Source organism: Anthonomus grandis, chromosome 4, assembly GCF_022605725.1.
Source record: "Anthonomus grandis grandis chromosome 4, icAntGran1.3, whole genome shotgun sequence".
In the NCBI taxonomy this organism is placed as follows: Eukaryota; Metazoa; Arthropoda; class Insecta; order Coleoptera; family Curculionidae; genus Anthonomus; species Anthonomus grandis.
Window position 1 is genome coordinate 25,110,941 of NC_065549.1, and position 19,387 is coordinate 25,130,327.

General features: G+C 31.5%; 1 protein-coding gene across 1 annotated transcript in view; it reads right to left on the reverse strand.

The window, feature by feature from the left end:
- The window catches only part of LOC126735620 (uncharacterized), a 113,745-nt gene that overhangs the window by 21,886 nt on the left and 72,472 nt on the right, over window positions 1–19,387 (reverse strand). Inside the window, exon 6 of the mRNA XM_050439677.1 lies at window positions 13,875–19,355. Coding sequence (XP_050295634.1) covers window positions 13,875–19,355 — 5,481 coding nt within the window. The remainder of the gene's footprint in view (window positions 1–13,874; window positions 19,356–19,387) is intronic.

The following is a 19,387-nucleotide window of genomic DNA, read 5'->3' on the forward strand; positions in this document are numbered from 1 at the left end:
TATAATATCGCAGGGATCTCTACAATTAGTATGTCCAAGTGTTAGTTCAAAGGGAGTAAACTTTGTTGTTGAGTGTATAGAATTATTATAGGCAATTATTGCGTAATTCATTAAAGAAGATACATTATCTGATTTATGTTTGTGTCTAAGAATTCGCAGGTGTTCAATTAGAGTCGAGTGGAATCTTTCAACAGGTGAATTAGATTCATGATGGAGTGGTGTAGTAAAATGTATTTTGATTTTGTGTGCTTTTAGTAATTCTTGTACAGTTTCATTCTTAAATTCGGAACCATTGTCCATTATAATTTTTTGGGGGATGCCATAAAATGAAAAATATTTTATTAGGGCATTAGAAATTTCGATAGCAGTTTTTCCAAAAATTGGAATTGCTTGTCCTAATTTTGTAAAGGGGTCAATTAATGTTAGGAAGTCTTGATTGTCGAATTTAAATACGTCAATGTGAATTAGCTCAAAAGGTTTGCCTACTGTTTCGGTTAGAACCAGGGGAACATAAGGTTTTGTTCTGGAATATTTAGTGAGTTGACATGTTTCGCAATCATTAATATAGTTTGTAACATCTGTTTTCATGGAGGGCCAATAGTAATTTCTTTTAAGGTGTTCTAGAGTTTCGTTAATTCCTCTATGATTACATTTGCCTTCATGTTGGTGTTTTATTAATAATATTTTATGGTCGTATTCTCGTATGTTAGTGACTATTTTTGTACACTTAATTAGTTTCAGTCCAGAGCTATAGAAATTTTTTAAATACACTCTGTTAAAATCTAAATAAAGTGAGTCGTCATAAAAATATAGATAAAATGTTTTATTTCCGGTGGTGTAGGTTTTTAGTAAATCAAATATTAGTTGGTCGTTTGATTTAGGGATTTTTACTAAAAGAAGTTTTAGATGTTCGAACTTATCGTGTATAACATCAAGTTTGTTTATGGAATGTCTAGAGATTATCATTTGGTGTGGTTTGTTATTTATTATGTCATCTAGTATTTTAATTCCTTCACTAAGATTATCAGGGTCACTGCATGAATGCGGTGTTGCCAAAGTTGGGGTATTGTCTATGACTTCTAAATTCGTGTTATTATTAGCTGGTCTTATTAAAATATCTTGCAATATTTTAATTTTTGGGGACTTTCGTTGTTCGTTTTCATTAAGGTTTATGGTCGGGTTGGAGTTATAGTTGGTGCTTGTCGATGGTTGCGGGTTAAAGTATTGCGATTCAGGTGGATAAGGGCGGGAATAAATTGTATCATGATTTTCGAGAGGATTTTCAGCCATATTACGCAAAAAATCTAAAATGTCATTGTTGACTTCGCCTGGATTGTTAATGATGCTTTCGTTTTCTAAAGCGTTTATTTGAATTCTGGAAAGGGCATCGGCATTGGTGTTTTGAGTACCTTTTTTATAGATTATTTCGTAATCAAACTCTTCAAGCTTGAGGCGCCATCTGATAAGTTTACTATTTGGTTCTTTTAAACTAAAAAGCCAAACAAGAGGACGATGATCGCTATAAATTTTAAATTTCTTTCCATAGAGATAAGGGCGGAAGTATTTACATGCCCAAACTATTGCTAAAAGTTCTTTCTCAATAGTAGAATATCTGGATTCACTATCATTAAGTGTGCGGCTGGCATAAGCTACAGGTTTGTCATTTGGGACGTTGCCTTGTGAAAGAACGGCTCCTATTGCAAAATTACTTGCATCGGTGGTAAGGATGAATGTTTTTTCGAAATCGGGGTACTGAAGGATAGGGGCATTAATTAGCAGTTGTTTACAATGCTCGAAAGATCGGATAAATTCAGGGGAATGAACTACTTTTGAATCTTTTTTTAAGCAAGCTGTCATGGGCTTAGTTATTTTTGCAAAGTCTTTGATAAAACGTCTGTAATAGCCTAGAAGACCCAAAAAGGCTTTAATTTCTTTTGGACTTTTGGGAATTGGAAATTTCTGGATAGCAGATATTTTATCTGGATTTGGTTTGACTCCATTGGATGTAACGACATGTCCGAGATATTGGACTTCTTTCCTGAGAAACTCGCATTTGTCCAGTTGAACTTTAAAATTCGATTCACGAAGTCGTGAAAAAACTTGTTTTAGACGAGAAAGATGTTCTTCAAGGGATGTGCTAAATATTATTATGTCATCGAGATAAACTACGCAGATTTCGTTTTGGAGGCCACGAAGGATGTTATCCATCACTCTCTGAAAGGTGGAGGGTGCGTTTTTAAGACCGAATGGCATTCGACAAAACTCAAAATGTCCAGACTCAGTAGAAAAAGCGGTTTTAGAAATATCATGTGGATCCATCTCGATTTGGTGGAAACCATTGGCGAGATCTAAAGTGGAAAAATACTGACTTCGACCAAGTTTGTCCAGAATATCGGCAATATTGGGAAGGGGGTATTTATCTCCTACAGTGCGCTCGTTTAATCGCCTGAAATCTATAACGACTCTCCATTTGCGTTTGCCAGAAGAATCAAGCTTTTTTGGAACGATCCATATTGGACTGGACCAGGGAGAAACTGAATTTCGAATAATTCCTTGATCTAGCATTTTAGAAACTTGTTCCTTGACTTCTTTTTTGTGAATCTCGGGGTAGCGGTAAGTTTTAGTGAAAATGGGGCTTTCGTCTGTTAAATTTATTTTGTGTTGAATTTGGTTTGTAAAAGTTAATGGGATTTTGTCACAATAAAAGATGTCTCTAAAATTAAAGCATAATTTTCTGAGCTTTTCTTTTTCTTCTTTATTACAGTGTTGTAAGCGTAAATTTTTCAGATTTTCTTTTAATAAATTGTCATGTTCGATGGTAAGAGTTTGTTCACTTTCCATTTTTTGACAAAAATTTACGTCTAAAGAATTTATTGGTTCAACGTTAAATGATTTATTTATGTTGATTTTGACGGGGGTCTCGTTAGAATTAGTGACCATAGTATAAGCGTAAAAGTTAGAAATGTTTACTAATGCTTTTGGAATTTCTACTCCATTTTCGAAATTTATGTAATCAAAAATTCCTAAACCAGATTCAATAGTCACAGGTAGTTTAATAACTTCTTGCGATCTTGGTGAAATGATTATAGAAAAGTTTTGAAAAAAATTGTCGGAATTATTATTGGTTATTTCTTTAGAGTTTTCGAAAATTATTGGAATGTCAGAGTTTTGTGTAGAAAGTTTACTATTTTTTAGGTCAATTTTAGCGTTTAGTTGTTTTAATAGATCAGTACCAATCAATCCATCATATTTTTGAGAGAAGCTAAATAAATAAAATTTGTGTGAGCCACGGGTGTTAAATATTTTAAAAATAGGGATGTTAGCAACTTTATCGTGAAAGGAATTAGCGTGTGCCGTCTGTATATTAAATATCTCATTTGAAATGTGATTCCTGAAACATTTGTATGCTAGTTGCGGACTCATCAAACTTCTCGAGCTTCCAGTGTCAATTAAAAAATAAGCTTGTATTTCTGGGATGTAAACGTATGGTAAATCTGATCTGATATTGTTAAGGTATATTATGTTACGGGTTCGTGGTTTGTGATTTCGTGAAAATTTTGCTGTTCAGATGAATTGTAGGGTTCATCGGAACTATGAGGTAGATGACTTTGATCGTGTGATGAACTATCATGAGGTTCATCGTATTGAGTTTCTGGGAATGCACCAGTTAATTGTGCATGTGGCGACAAAATTTCACTGTGATAATCAGAATAATTGTAATTTAAATTAATATAGGGGTCATTGAAATAATTATCAGGATCGTAGTAATTATTTTCTGAATATTCGGGGTAAGCGGATTCCAAATTATTATGGATAATAGTGTTGCCAGAACTTGTATCCATAGGCTCAGGTTGATTTCTTCGAATAATAGAACTTGCTCGGGGATTAAAATTATTTGGTCTACTTGGGGGTAGAAAGGGTTGTCTAAAAGTAGAGCTGTTACTACTTCTAAAAAGGTGGGGCTGTGAAATAGAGTCAGTACGAGATCTATTTTGGAAGTTATTGCCTAGATGAACAGGGCCTTGAGGAAAATTTGAACGATTCAAATTTTGGGGAATTGATCCAATACCTTGTGGTACATTAGATCTGAAAATATTTTGAGGTAATGGGGTCGGTTGAGGAGCATTTCTATATGGAAAATTAGAGGTTGGAATATTCGTATATGGTCGTTGTTGGGGTTGATGCCTGGAAGAATGTGGGAAATTTCGAGGTGGTAAGGGTGGTAAAGTAGGCGGTCTTGAATAGTTTTGTTGAAAATTCTTGCCTTGAGAAAAATAAAGAAAGTTCTCTTCTTCTACGACTAAAGAAATTGCTTTTTCCAAAGTGTCAGGGTTTCTTAGCCTAACAACAAGTTGGATTTGGTAAGGTAATCCATTTAAAAATGTTTTAAGGGCAAAATCTTCGTAGTGTGCTAACTTAATTCTACGTTCATTTTCATCTGCAACGGAAGTATTGAGTTTTGAAAATAAGAGTGAACGAGCATCTTGTACTCTCATACCAAATTGAACAGGATTTTCATTTCTACGTATTTTTAATAAAATTAAATCTTGTATCAAACATTCAATACTACGCTGATCTGAAAAAGCTATTAAAAGTGCGTCTTTAATTAATAACCATGAATTTAAATCTGAGTTAGAGCATATGAGATCGGCTGCACGACCTCTCAGTTTCATTAAAATTGTATCAATTAAAGCTAAATTTATCGGATTATTTAAATTAGTGGCATCTTGAAAGTTTTGAAGTACATGCTCACAAGCAGTGATAAATCTATTGAGTTGTCTTGGATTGCCATCGAAAGTAGGGATATTGTCAGCTTGATATCTTAACATACCAATATCTATTTGACTCATTTTCTTTTTTTCGATAGTAATTGAAGGTAAAGGTCTTAGTTCTTCGTGAGAAACGGTTTGCAAAAAATTTATGAACTCGTTGAGTTCTCTTATTTCATGCTCAGACATAAAAGAAATTCAAAAATACAGTAAAATTTACAATTATTAACTGTAAAAATTGTAAAAATAAAGGTTATAAAAAGGTAAAGCGTCTTTTTATAAAGAAATAAAAATAAATGGTAAAAACTTCAATAAAAATTCACTCAAATAAAATAAAATACACCTTGGTAAATATTAAAATATACCAAATACTCGAAAATAAATGCAAAAATATATCACCAAAAGGATTTAAAAATAATGGTAAGGAAAAATGTTCACTTACAGTAAGGTTCTTGCCAAAATTTCCATTTGTCTCTTAGCCTAATTTCCTAAAGGAATCGATTTTTGTATTCCCAGGACCTAAACTATAGCTGTTCTCAATCCGGTGCTGAACGGGTGGTTGCTTCAATTGGATTGCTGCAGGTACTTCCGACGATTCTTGTTCTTTGAAGGTTTCTGCAGGTCTTCTTTCAGCTTCCAGGGATTGTAGCGGTCTTCAAACCGTAGAAACGGACCCAAATATGGCGATTTTTGTCCAATATTGGAAAGACCGAACTACCGACTGCGCCAGTTAAAGGACAACAACCGGCATTTGCTTTTTTAAAAAACAAATTTATTGAGAACAGGGACTAACTTAACTTACAACTAACTTGATTGATAGATAATGACTACATCGATTACTATATTAATTGTTATTGCTCTTGTCTATTACATTATATTTATACGTTCTAAAAATGATGACAATACAAACTAAGCTATTTCTAAATAAAGTATGCAGGGTCGGCATAAGGTGGCGGGTTGGTACCCGTAACTCGCGATGTCGAAGCGGTGCTTATGAAAATTGATAGTTTACTTACCACATGCAAAAATGTACGTGCATTATAACTTTCATTAGATACATGTCAGCGCAGGAAAAATTCCTCTTTACTCTTTTTGTTATGTCGGAACAATTAAAAAAATTATTTTAATATCGATATAAGCCGTTCAATATTTAAAAAGCAAAAAAAAAACACCGTTGTTATCGTCGAAATTTAAGGATTCTTTTTAAGAATGATAATTCAATATCTCTACTAACTTACTGTTTGAGAAAGCCGACCAATTTTAAAACACTACAATTATTTTACTATGATAAAAGAATAGACCAAATTCGATATTTTCGACAATTGGTGGGTAAAAAAACACCGTTGCTAGGGGTGAAAAATTAAAATTTTTTTAAGGAATGATACTACAATGTCTGTAGATACTTACTTTATATGCCGTTTGAAATGGGCGAAGTATTATAAAAAACTATAATTATTTTACTATGATAAAAGAATAGATCAAATTCGGTATTTTCGACAATTAGAGGGTAAAAAACACCTTTCCTAGGGGTAAAAAATTAAGATTTTTTAACGGATGATACTACAATGTCTGTAGATACTTTATATTTCGTTTGAAAAAGCTGACGTATTTTAAATTTTTTTACTATGATAAAAGAACAGACCAAATTCGCTATATTTGTCAATTAGAGAGTAAAAAACTCCGTTGCTGTGGATTTAAATATTTTTAGGGATTATAATATAACATGTATAGTTATTTGGATACTTTATTAGCTGTTTTAGTAACCCGACATAATTAAAAAAACTAGAATTATTTTATTCTGGTAAAAGGAAAAACTAATTTCGGTATGTTTCACCGAGAAGAGGGTAATGAAACACTTTTGCTGTGAGTGAAAATTAAGTTTTTTTAGGGCTGATAATTAAATATCTACCTATTGTATGTCATAAAAGTAACACAACGTATTTTGAAAAACTAGAATTAATTTCTACTGAGAGAGAACGAACTACTTTTGCTAGATTTAGCACGTAAAGGTATGAAACACCTTTGCTCCAGGTATAATTTTCTGAATATAAAATTAAATTTTCTGTTTTAAGTTCTTTTAAAAATCTTGTTTAAGTGTGTACGCAGTAGAAATTTTTTCTACATCCACCTTCTCCAGAATTTGAATTTAACCACATTGTTTATTTTTGTGTTTGAGACGCTTACGCTAAACACGCGGATCTTTCAGTCCTGCTAATAAGTTATTCCAAGCGTGTGTGCGAAAAGAAGACTGCAATTGCGTAATGTTTAAGTGCCGTTTCACATGAGGCGTACGACGCGCCCTACGTGCTACGCCAGAACCTCGGTTGGCATTGACTCTATTGGTACGTTTCAGATGCAGGCGTTTCGAGCGCGCGTGTACGCCAGTGTGAAATTTACGGCGCGGACTCCACGCCTGGCCCGTACGCCCATGGTGGCAAGTGTACCCATTCACATGCGACGACGCGCGCTGGAAGTGGGGGCATTTGTAGTAGCCGTGCCGCGTTGCCTAAATTTAATTTTTTTTCTTCAGTTCACATTCCGTGTATTTGTATTTTGTATCATGGTATTCGTGGTTCAATAATGTGAATATTCTTGCCGGACCATCCTTTAACTGTTCAACCCTCAATTCAATGGATCTCGTCGACACAGAATTGATGATTAGTGCTATTGAGGAAAAAAAAATATTTGGGACGTTTCTGATGAAAATTATAAGAACAGAGACGATAGGGAAAAATCTTGGGTGGATATTGCTGCTGCTATTATTCCCAATTTCAAGGATTTAGGTGACAAAGAAAAGAAAACAGCAGGTATGTACATGTAATTAGTTTATTTAGATAGGTACACCATATTGTATGCTAATTTATTTTACTATCTTGCCAAACCACTTTTCCACTCCCTACAAAATAATTGACAAAAGCATCTTTTGTTGTGTTTATAGTAGAACTTTGTGGTATTCTGTGTGTGGAATCGCGAAATCCATGAATTGTTAATGTATCTTCAAACTTGAAACCATCTCTCACATGAACAAAATTGTGCAGAATGCAGCCAGCTTTATTAATTTTTTTTGAAAGGTGTAAACGCACATTTAATGGTCTGTGAAAAATTCGCCATTTGTTTGATAATATCCCGAAGGTACATTGGATAAATCTTCTAGCACGGGTTAACCTATAGTTGAATATTTTTTTTTTTGTAATTCAGATTCTTTCGTGCATATAGACGTATTAATTTTTATCAGCGGAAAGGCTTCATCACCTACTATAATATAAGGTTGAGCAATATTTTCATTAGGTAAAGGTTTTCCTTTTGGGATATATAATGAATCCTTTTGAAGTTTTTGCCAAAACGGACCATTTTTGAATACTGTTCAATCAGAAAACTTTCCATATGCTCCAACATCGATATAAGTAAAGTAATAATTTGCATCACAAACGGCTAATAAAAGGACTGAGAAGAAATGCTTGTAATTGAAGAAGAGAGATTCACTTTTTGTCGGCTTAATAATTCTGATGTGTTTGCCGTCGACGGCCCCAATAAAATTGGGAAAATTTGCGCGCTCTTCAAATTCCATGGAAATGTTTTCCCATTTTTTAGTACTTGATATTCCCATACATTCATCCTTAAGCAAAGTCCAAATAACGATACAAACTTCTTACACAACAGTGCTGATAGTTGAAATGCCCAGTCGATATGTATAATGTAAATCTGTGAATGTGTTGAAATAAAAAAATATATCTGAAATAAAAAAAAATATTCATGGATTTAATTTTTTTTAGTTGTTAAGCTACAAAAACGTTGGAAAACCGTAAGAGATGCCTTCACTCGTTGTCGTGCTAAAGGTAAAACTTTGATAAGCGGATCAGCAGCCAAAAAAAAGGTGTCAAATATACATATAATGAGAATTTGAGGTTTTTGGAGAAATCTATGGAACTCAACAGGTAGTTTTAAACGATTTTATTTCACTTGGGACCTGAAAAAACATACATTTTTTAGCACCGATGCAAATTTTACTGAGGCCACTTCACAATCAGATGACCAAAACAGTAACCAAGAAGATGATGACCATTCGGATAAAGAAATCGATGATGGGAAAGTCCAAGCTGAACGAGTGAAACCACTTTTTGAGGGAAAAAGGGCTTCAAAAAGAAATGCATTAGAAGAAAGTCTGGTTAAATTTCATTTTTGGACTCATTATTACCGACTCTTCGGAACTTCAATCAGGATCAAAAGCTGCAATTCCAAATTGAAGTATTGAATTTATTGCTGAACAAAAGCTGTTGGAATTTAATTTTTTTTTTAAATTGAAACACCTATTGTTTCAAAATACTGATTTGGAAAAGAACTAAACAGAATAGAAGAGATATTGAGCTATCATTTCTAAGAAAAATCTTAAAATTTCGACCATAAAAATGGTGTTTTTTTTGCTTTTTAAATATTGAACGTCTTATATCGATATTATAATAATTTTTTCCGATAAAATTTTGCATAATTTTTTTAATTGTGCCGACATAACAAAATTAGTAAAGAAGAATTTAAAAATGTGATGAAAGTTATAATGCACGTAAATTTTTGCATGTGGTAAGTAAACTATCAATTTTCATAAGCGCCGCTTCGACATCGCGCGCGTCCTCGTGGCCGGCAACAGCCGTTGCTCGTATTTCGTTGCTAACATTACTCCGGTTATGTTAAAATGTAATTTTTTTTTAGAATTTTCAAAAGATTTTACTCGCTGATTTTCTCTGCAAATTAAGATATTTCCTTAAATATCAAACAGTTTAATAAGAAATATAGATATGAGTAAAGAGGTTTGTTGCACGGGACGTGAGGTGAGAGGAACATCTCTATAAGTCTAAAATTTTAACTTCCGCACATTATTACCTATACTTTTTCTATTAGCTTAGTCTTATATTTACTGACTATTAATGTATGTCTTTAATTAATATTGGTTTGAATAATTTATCCTTTTGGCTTCAGATATCTTAAATCCTCTTTTAAAACATTAATGTGAAATCCGGACATATTAATAATTGTTTTAAGGATTTACTTTTTCAGATCCTAACACATGCCTTCAAGCATGACTGCTACCGCCACGGTACTCATATCAAACAGTGCGCGAATGAATATCCTCAAACTGATTACGGAATGAAAGTATTTTTTTATTAAAAACTAAAATGAACTGCATACATTTTGCAATTAATATATTAATAGTTGGTCAAAAATCATTCATTATAGTCAAGATAGTACAACAATGGCTTTTTTAAAAAACATAATTGTGTTATAGCCATTTCTAAGATACAGGGTGTTTTTTATGAAAACCTTAAAATACCCTCAGACTACTTTATTTTCAGAGATACAGGAAAAACTGTCGAACAAAAAAGTTTTAGATTATCCTCTACTTTAAAGACCAAGCATTTTTTGTTACGTTAATATATCAAAATTCACAAAAATTTTACGTTTTTAGGTTTAAGATCGCAGTTACGCCCCCTAGCGGTGATTTCAGAAGCTTAAAAATATTTTCCAGCTCTTTTAGTGACAATATTTTTTACCGCAAGCCTCTGTGATGAGTATGTTTCGAGCTACAGCGCATTCTTTGTTGACCAACCTGTACAGGTGAAGATTTAAAGAAAAATCCAGTTTTTTTACGCGATTCTCATTTGTTTTCATAAAATAGCGTAATTAACAAATAAAATTTTTTATATCAATATTTTTTTAATTATATAATTATAGCGCTGTTTTAAAAAATGTTCAAAAATACCGTCATTACCCTATATACACATTCTACTTTGGCTGCGAAGGGACCTTGTTGCTTATTTGATTTACGTCGTTGTTTGACATTGTTTGTTGCTTGTTTGACTTATGTCGTTGATTGACACACTGCCGCATTTCTAATGTGTCGAATTATGGCTTCCCGAGTATCGGCTTTTACTTTGTACACCTTATTTTTAAACCAGCCCCACAAACAATAGTCTAGTTGTTTGACTTCTGCCGATTTTGAAGGCCAACTAATAGGACCATTATGACCAATAATGGTCCTGGAAACTCTTCGTCCAAATATGTTTAGAGAAGCTTTCTCTAATAATGCTTTTAACTCATTTTGCAAAAAAAAGTTGTTCTCTCCTGTGAGACGTTTGTTGTGAAATGAGTGGGCCAAGTAAATAACTATCGATCATAGAATATAGAATAGATATAGGCCTTGCTGGTGGAGCGTCTTAATTATTCTTTTCTGTTTAATGACTAACTGAGTTGCAATTATTTTTCGTAAGCTGGTCAAATTAAAAATATTTTCTGTTTTTTCTAAACCTTGTCAAGTGGCTCGTTCAGATGTGTTAATATTGGGCAGAATTCCGGTCTCCCCAAATTTATTTAAAACTCTGATAAATACTTTTATTCTTGAATAGCAGCTGTAGCATTCTCAATACAAAAGCAATATATAAAAACCATATTTGCATAATCTAAAGTTGAATAGATGTGTTGCATTTAATACGACTTTATTCGTACAAACTCAAAAACAAATGCGTTAAAGACATTGATACTGACACTAACATATGTTAGAACCACAAAACGGATCAAAGAATCGTATATCTACAGCATTTGTGATAAAAAAGGATAAGCTCTTTAAAACATTTTTTTTACTCTATTTTTTAAAAACAAATGAGAATCGGATAAGAACATATGAGTTTTTTTTAAAATTACTTTCACGTGTACAATACGCACCTAGAGTTTGGCACGTCTCTCAAATGGTAATTAAATACCTTTAAAAACCTTGCAAACCTCGGTTTGATATTTTAGGCTTACTTGTGGATCGGCAGCCATCTTTTATATATTTTATGCTTGATTGTTCTCTGTTTCTGTTTTGCTGGTCAAATTAAGTCTGTTTCTATCATGTTTTACAATTTTTCATGCACATTTTTTGTTTATGTGTCTACATTCTTCAGCTTTTGGCCTTTTTGCATTGTATTACCCGCCAACTGTCCGTATAAATTGATGAAACATAAGGTTAGGTATTTTATATTTAGTTTTAAAACATTTTAGTAGGTATTAATTATATAGTACAAGCTTTCAGTTTATTTAAACTCGCAATTGTTTGAACTTTAAACGATTAACCGGGCCATATCTACTAGTACATATAGTTTGTTTGTTTAACTGATCAAATATTTTAGTACAAAATTCTGGCTTTTTAAAATACAATTTTCATAAAATAGCCTAAGAAAACTTATGAGGCGATTTGAATAAATAGACACGCAAGTCTTTTTGTTGAAATTTATAAAATTCCCAACATTTTTTGAAATTAAAGGAAAAAAATAAATATTGTGTATCATTTAACCTGTCATAATATTGCATATATTTTAGCTTAAAGTTTCAAAAACATAATTTCTTATTTTACGTGCCTCAGAAAGTACTCCCTGTGCCCCAAAAAGAGTGAGATAATAGAAGCATAGTGACTGAAAGATACCGAGAAACCTCTTCTGAGGGTGGTAACAGAAATATTAACCTCAGAGATAATGTAACTTTTATTTATTTTATTATATTTTCTGATCTGCTATCGCTTTATGATTGTCTTTGTATAAGGTGTTCCTTTACCTATTTTTAGTGGTTTTAGTGGAAATTAATTAGAAGTTTTGAGTTCTTCAGGTCTTCTACTGATGAGAAATTAAGGTTAAATCTATATTTAAGTGGTTCACCAGTATATGGATGACACAACTTTACCATCTGAGCAGTTATGGCATTTGGATCGAAGAAACTGTTTTTCTTTAATAAATTAATATGAAGTATTACTTCATTTTTTGTTATAGGCTTTAACGACATAAAGTTTAAGAAAGATGGATAATTTAGATAAAGCTCTGTGGTTGCATCAGGAATTTAAAATGCCATACTAGTTTCTACTTTAGAGAATTCCTATCCCTCGCTTTATGATTGTTTAGTATAAGCTGTTCCTATACCTATTTTTAGCGGTTTTCGAGAAATTAATTATTTTCTTTATTTTTTGAGCAAAACAGCTCCAAATAAATTTTTATTACTACGGCACTAGAACACTCGCAGAAAATTAAAATTATGAGCGTAATTTACAGAAGTATTATACATTAGTCTTCACTGTAAAAATTTGTTCTACATTATACAGGGTTGGTCAAAATTAGTAATTTTGCCGCTAGATACAAAAATGGTAAAAAAATGCATTGTTTTAAACACCTTGTATATTATAAAATATTCGTAAATATTTGTTAATGATTATATGTGAACTTTTTATATAAATTGTTTTGTAGGAAAAATGTTGGTTCCTGTTAGACAATAATCTATTAACGTAGTTAAAAAAGCATTTCTAACCAAATTGACGAACATTAAGTAATTCAATCAATGTGTTCTTAATGGGGTATACATATTCGTTTTAAGGCTTTTCTCATAGACATCTAACGACTGACAGAAAATCAAGTCTTCATGTTTTTTTTTAACTTATAGACCATATTAACTATACTATGATTATAATCTGAAGCCTTTACTTTTCTGTATGTAACTGTCATCTGTATGTAACTTTCTGGACCAATTAATTTAGTGAAAATCCAACTAAGTATACTAATTTATTAGTATTTGTACATTCCTAACATAGAAATCCAGTGGGTTGAGCACAAACCCCAGACGTTTCTGTGAGAAGGGGAACGAGGCCCAATCTTATAAAAGAAGCTAATTGATTTAATAATTCTGAGAAGTGATTTTTTAATATCACAAAATAATACATTAAATATCTGTAAAAAATAGAAAAATACAAACTTATATTAAATATTTAATTAAGTTTCGCACAATAAGAAAGGACCTCTTATTATAGCTATTACTGGTATACACAAAAAATATTAATGGCCAATGTTTGTTCTCTAAACGTAGAAAATCTCAATATTTAAAATATTAAGTACAAATAAGTGAATGGTCTTATTTTGGAAATATAAGTAATACTATTAAAACAGTAAAATATCTCAAGCAACTCTGAATAGATATGAAAAAGATCGCAGGTGGAAGAGAAAACATTTAAATTATCATCTACCCATCATCTTTATTAATTTTTAAAGTGTTATTTTTAAACCAGTTTTAATTACACTTCATTAAATAAATGATACTTACTTGTCTCAGGAGCATCAACGGGTAAACTTTGCGACTCTAAAGTATTACTTTTGATTTCAGTTTCAGAAGTCTTATAGATAATTTTATATGGTCTATCTGCAGAAAATATATTTTTTGAATTATTTTCTGCTATGGAGAACAGTTGAGGAATAAATTGTGTATACGTTCCAAATAGAGAGTCTTCTTTATTGCTTATTTCATTTTCTTTCTCTTTTTTTTGAATTAAAGATGAATATTTTGATAAGGTTCTAGTTATTTCTTCTGGTGCATTAAGCTCTTTATCTTTATCTTGATTTATCGCAGTTTCTTTGCGTAGTTGTTTCTCATTTACTTTATTAAAATTATTGGTTTCATCTTTTTTTCCAATTTTTTTATTCAAACTTCCTTCATCGTTACTATTGACTGTTTTTTTTTCTTCGTCTTGGAATAAAGACGAAAATTCAGATGAGGTTTTATTTATTTCTTTTGTTCCCTTTCCTCCTTTTTCTCGAAATTCTTCATCAATACTGTGTTCTTTTTCTCCATTACTCACTTGTTTTTCTTCCTCTTCTTCTTGAATTAAAGATGGAAGTTCTGATGAGATTATAGTTATTTCTCTTGTTTGAATTTCTGTATTGTTTTCATCTTCTCTTAATGTCGTTTCTTTTTTTTCTTGAAGTTCTTTATCAATATTTTTTTCTGTTTCTCTCTTGCTTACTTCTCCTTCATCCATTTCTTCTTCAACTGAAGATGGAAATTTTAACGATATTTTTCGCATTTGCGTTTCTTCTTTGTTTTTATTTTCTTTAACCGTAGTTTCTTTCTTTTCTTGAAGTTCTTTGCTTATACTTTGTTCTTTTAATTTGTTATTTTTTTTAATTGAATATAGTTGCTCGAGTGAGGTTCTAATTGTTTCTCTTGTTTCATTTTCTTTCTTGTTTTCATTTTGCTTCATCGTTATTTCTTCTTTTTCTTCAAGGTCTTCATTCAAACTTTGTGTTTTTTCTATTTCACTAGTTTCTTTCTCTTCTTCTTGAATTATTGAAGAAAGTTTTATTGAGGTATTAGCTTTTTCTTTTGTTTGCATTTCTTCTTTGCTTAGATCTTGTCTAACCATAGTTCCTTTTTGAAGTTGCTTTTCCTTATTTTTTTTTAGATAAGTAGTTTCGTCAGTTTGTTGGTATTCTTCATTCATACCATTTTCATTTTCTTTCTCTTCTTTTTGACCTACAGATGAATGTTCTGATAAGGTTCTATTTATTTCTTCTGGTGCATTTAGTTCTTTTTCTTCGTTTACCGCAGTTACATTTTGCTGTTGTTCTTCATTTATTTTATTAAAATTATTAGTTTTTTCTTTTTTTCCAATTTTTTTATTCAAACTTTCTTCATTGTTACTATTGACTGTATTTTTTTCTTCTTCTTGGAATAAAAACGAAAGTTTAGATGAGATTCTATTTATTTCTTTGGTTCCCTTTTCTTCTTTTTCTCGAATTTCTTTATCAATACTGCGTTCTTTTTCGCCATTACTCACTTGTTTTTCTTCCTCTTCTTCTTGAATTAAAGGTGGAAGTTCGGATGAGATTATAGTTATTTGTCTTGTATCAATTTCTGTATTACTTTCATCTTCTCTTACTGTCGTTTCTTCTTTTTCTTGAAGTTCTTCATCCACATTTTTTTCTGTTGTGTTGCTTACTTCTCCTTCATTCTTTTCTTCTTTAACTGAAGATGGAAATTCTAACGATATTTTACGTATTTGCGTTTCTTCTTTGTTTTTATTTTCTTTTAACGTAGTTTCTGTCTTTTCTTGAAGTTCTTCGCTTACACTTTGTTCTTTTACTTTGTTTTTTTTCTCAATTGAATATAGTTGCTCAATTGAGGTTCTAATTATTTCTTTTGTTTCATTTTCTTTCTTGTTTTCATTTTGCCTCACCGTTATTTCTTCTTTTTCTTGAAGTTCTTCATTCAAACTTTGTGTTTTTTCTATATTACTAGTTTCTTTTTCTAGATAAGTAGTTTCTTCATTTTGTTGGTATTCTTCATTCACACGATTTTCGTTTTCTTTTTTTTCTCCTTGAATTAAAGATAAATTTTCTAACAGGATTCTACTTATTTCTTTCATTTCCTCTTCCTCTTCATTTTCATCTCGTCGCGCCGTCGTTTTCTTCTTAAGTTCTTTATTCATACTTTGTTCTTTTCCTTTCTTGCTACTTTCTTTATCTTTTGCTTGAATTGAAGATGAAAGTTTGAATGAAGTTCTATTTATTTTTTTTGCTTGATTTTCATTTTTATTTTCGTCTTGTCTCGTCGTTTTTGCTTTTTCCCGAAGTTCTTCAATAATACTTTTTTCTTTTCTCATTGTAGTTTTTTCTATATCTGGAAGTTCTTCATATTTACTAGTAAGTGTTTCATACACGCTTCCTTCTTTTTTTGTTAATTCTGTGTTTGTTTTTTCGAGTTGTTTTGCAGTCTCACTAGATATTTTTTCGGTGCCATATTTTGCATTACTGAAATTAGCTTTAGTTTCTAGTGATTTTTTCGTTTTATCCTCCTCTTTTTTTTCTTGCTCTATTCTGGTAAATACCAAATATTTATTTTTTTCCACGCCAGTTTCATATTTTAACCTAGTCATTTCGATAGTTTCACATTGATCGCAAATATAAAAGAAATCACTCATCTGATCATTTGCCTCAAATATAACTTCCTCCTTTGTTTGCCAATTTTTTCCTTTTGACGTTAATTCTCTGTCTTCCAAGATTTCGGGTTCCAAAGATTCTAATGATAATTGACTACTTTTTGATTGCTTTTCTTTTATACTATTTAGCTGTTTATTTCTCTCTAATACTTCGAATCCTTTTCCAGTTAAAACCTTGGTTTTTTCTTGATTCGAGCTCATTAGGGTGATTATTCTGAGCCCATTTTGGGTACCCAGTTTTTGTTTAAGATACTCTTGCCCTTTATTTTTACTGGCAGATAACAGTGTTTCCTGTTCTTCTTTTACTTTGGGTAATTCGGTAGAAAAAAGCCAAGTATACCAATCTTTAATGGCATCTAACTGTGATTCATTTTTAATGTCAATTTGAGAGCCATTTTCAAATTTAGCAGTAATTATAGGTTTAATAAATTCTTGTTCGTAATCATCAAATTCAGCTACTGTCCTTGTAGCTCCTACGATATATAAAGTTATGTTCATTGTGGTAAGTGATGGTGTTTCAATGGGCATTGTTACTGTTGGATTAAAGTTTTGTCCTTCAAACAATCCTTTCAATTCATTATTACCTAAAACAAGCTTGGCTAAGGGTGCTAGTAAAGCAGCTGTTTGCGAATTTGAAGGTTTTTGTAAGTCAGTCATTTTCGTTATATTCGATGTAATTTCTCCATGATTACTAGCCATGCTAACAGATGTTTTAGTAAAATCAAAAAAATCTACGTATTCTGGCTCTAACGCTTCTGTTTTAATATCTCGCAAAGAAGATTGCATTTCTCCTAAGGGTATTATTTTTTTTTGGGTCCTATCATGCTGCAAACAAAAGTCACACAAATATATTGCATCTTCCATGCTAAAAGAGATGTATTTGCTTCCTGGGTATTTATACTGTTCTGTGTTATATATTGAGTCGATAATTACAGTCATATCTACCGACGTGGTTTTAAGATTTAAAGGGTATTTTGTAATATTCTCTTTATCTTGTTTTCCAATATTTTCAGATGCATGATTTTTAATAAAAGCTTGCTTAATTTGTTCTTTTGTATTGCCCTGTTGATATGTAATATGGGGTTTTAGCCTCGTTTTTAACTTATCAGTAACTACCGGTTTCTCCTCTTGTAGCTGCAATTTTTGATCTAACCCTATACTTTGTTCTTGACTTGAAATACCTGTTATATTTTGTTTCATTTTATTAGTTTCAAAGTACGATTCTGCATCATGTTGGATTTGTTTTTCTCGTACCCTGAACATATCATCTCCCAGTTTGACTTCTTTAGTTTGTTGTTTTTGCTTTATATTTTTAGGATTACGCGCTTCTTGTCTTTCTTCTTTCTGGATCTTCGTAATAAGCTTATCTTTTTTTACTTCTTTTTGATCTTGTTCCTCCTCCACATTATTAGTTTTCGTTTCCTGAATATATTGATCTTCTACATCAATTTCTACTTTATTCTTTTCTGCGTTAGATTTTTCGCTTATAGTACACGTATTCATGTTTCGAGTTTGATTTTTTTCGCTAAATACTTCTGCTGTCACTTTTTTAAAATTTTGCTTATCTTTCCCGATCTCAACTGCTTTTGTTTTTTTATTTTCCTCGCGTTCCACTAGTTTTCCTGTGCTTATCAGATATTTGCTATATTGCCTAGTTCTATTTTGCTCTTCATTTTCTATATTTTGAGTTTCTATTTCTTTGTTTGATTGTTTATTTCTTGTTAATTCATTTTTTACTAGCGTGGTTAATTTATCTTGCTTGTTTATGTTTTGCTTTTTCTCTTTTCCTTTCTCCGCATTTATAACGGTGTTTGTATTTTTTTCGTTGTCTTCGGTTTCTAGTGCATTTGTGGTTAATTGGATTTCGATATTTGTTCCGTTTATATTTTGTTCTTCTGTTTGGGTTTGTTGTGTTTCTACTTTTTTATTTAATTTTTTTTCTTTATATCTCATCAAAGAATTTTTACTGTATTGCTCTACGATTTCGATATTTGTTCCGTGTATATTTTGTTCTTCTGTTTGGGTTTGTTGTGTTTCTACTTTTTTATTTAATTTTTTTTCTTTATATCTCATCAAAGAATTTTTACTGTATTGCTCTACGTTTTCTGTACCTTGTGTTTGTGTTTCTATTTTTTTTTCTAATTGATTTCCTTCTGCTAGTTCATTTTTTACTAATTCTTTGGTGCTAAGTTGCCCTTCACTATTTTGTTTCTTTATGTTCTGCTTTTCTTTTTCTCCTTTTTCTGTAAACTCAAGTATTTTTGACTTTGTATTTTCTTTTTCCTTATTTTCTATTTTCTCTATGCTTATTTGGTCGCTTTTTTTTCTAGTTATCTTTTGCTTTTCTATTTCTGTTTGCCGAGTTTCTAGTTCTTTAGAAATTTGTTCTGTTTCTTTGTCTTCTACTTCTTCTTGTTGATTGGTTTGTCCTTTTTCTGTTTCTTGCCTTTCTTTGTTTAATTTATCTGTGCTATGTTTTGTTACTTTTGCTTCGCCTGATTGATTCAGTTTGTATTTTTCATCCACTTTATGGCTCTCTACTTCTGGTCTTTGTTGTTTTTCACAAGAATCACATATAAATTTAACATCTTTCATTTTATATTGACCTGTATCGGGTGCAGGTTTTGGTTTAAATTCAGGGCACTGATTGCATATGTATATAAGATCTTCTTTTTCAAATAACTTAACTTCTATTTTGTTGGTTTTCCAGTAAGGTTTAGGCGAAGTAGAAATTGGTATAAGCCTAACATTTGAACAGTGATTGCATAGATAAAATAGATCTATCATAAAAGATGCTGCTCTTTCTTTTGCTGAAAGTAAAACCAAACTTAGATCAATGCTT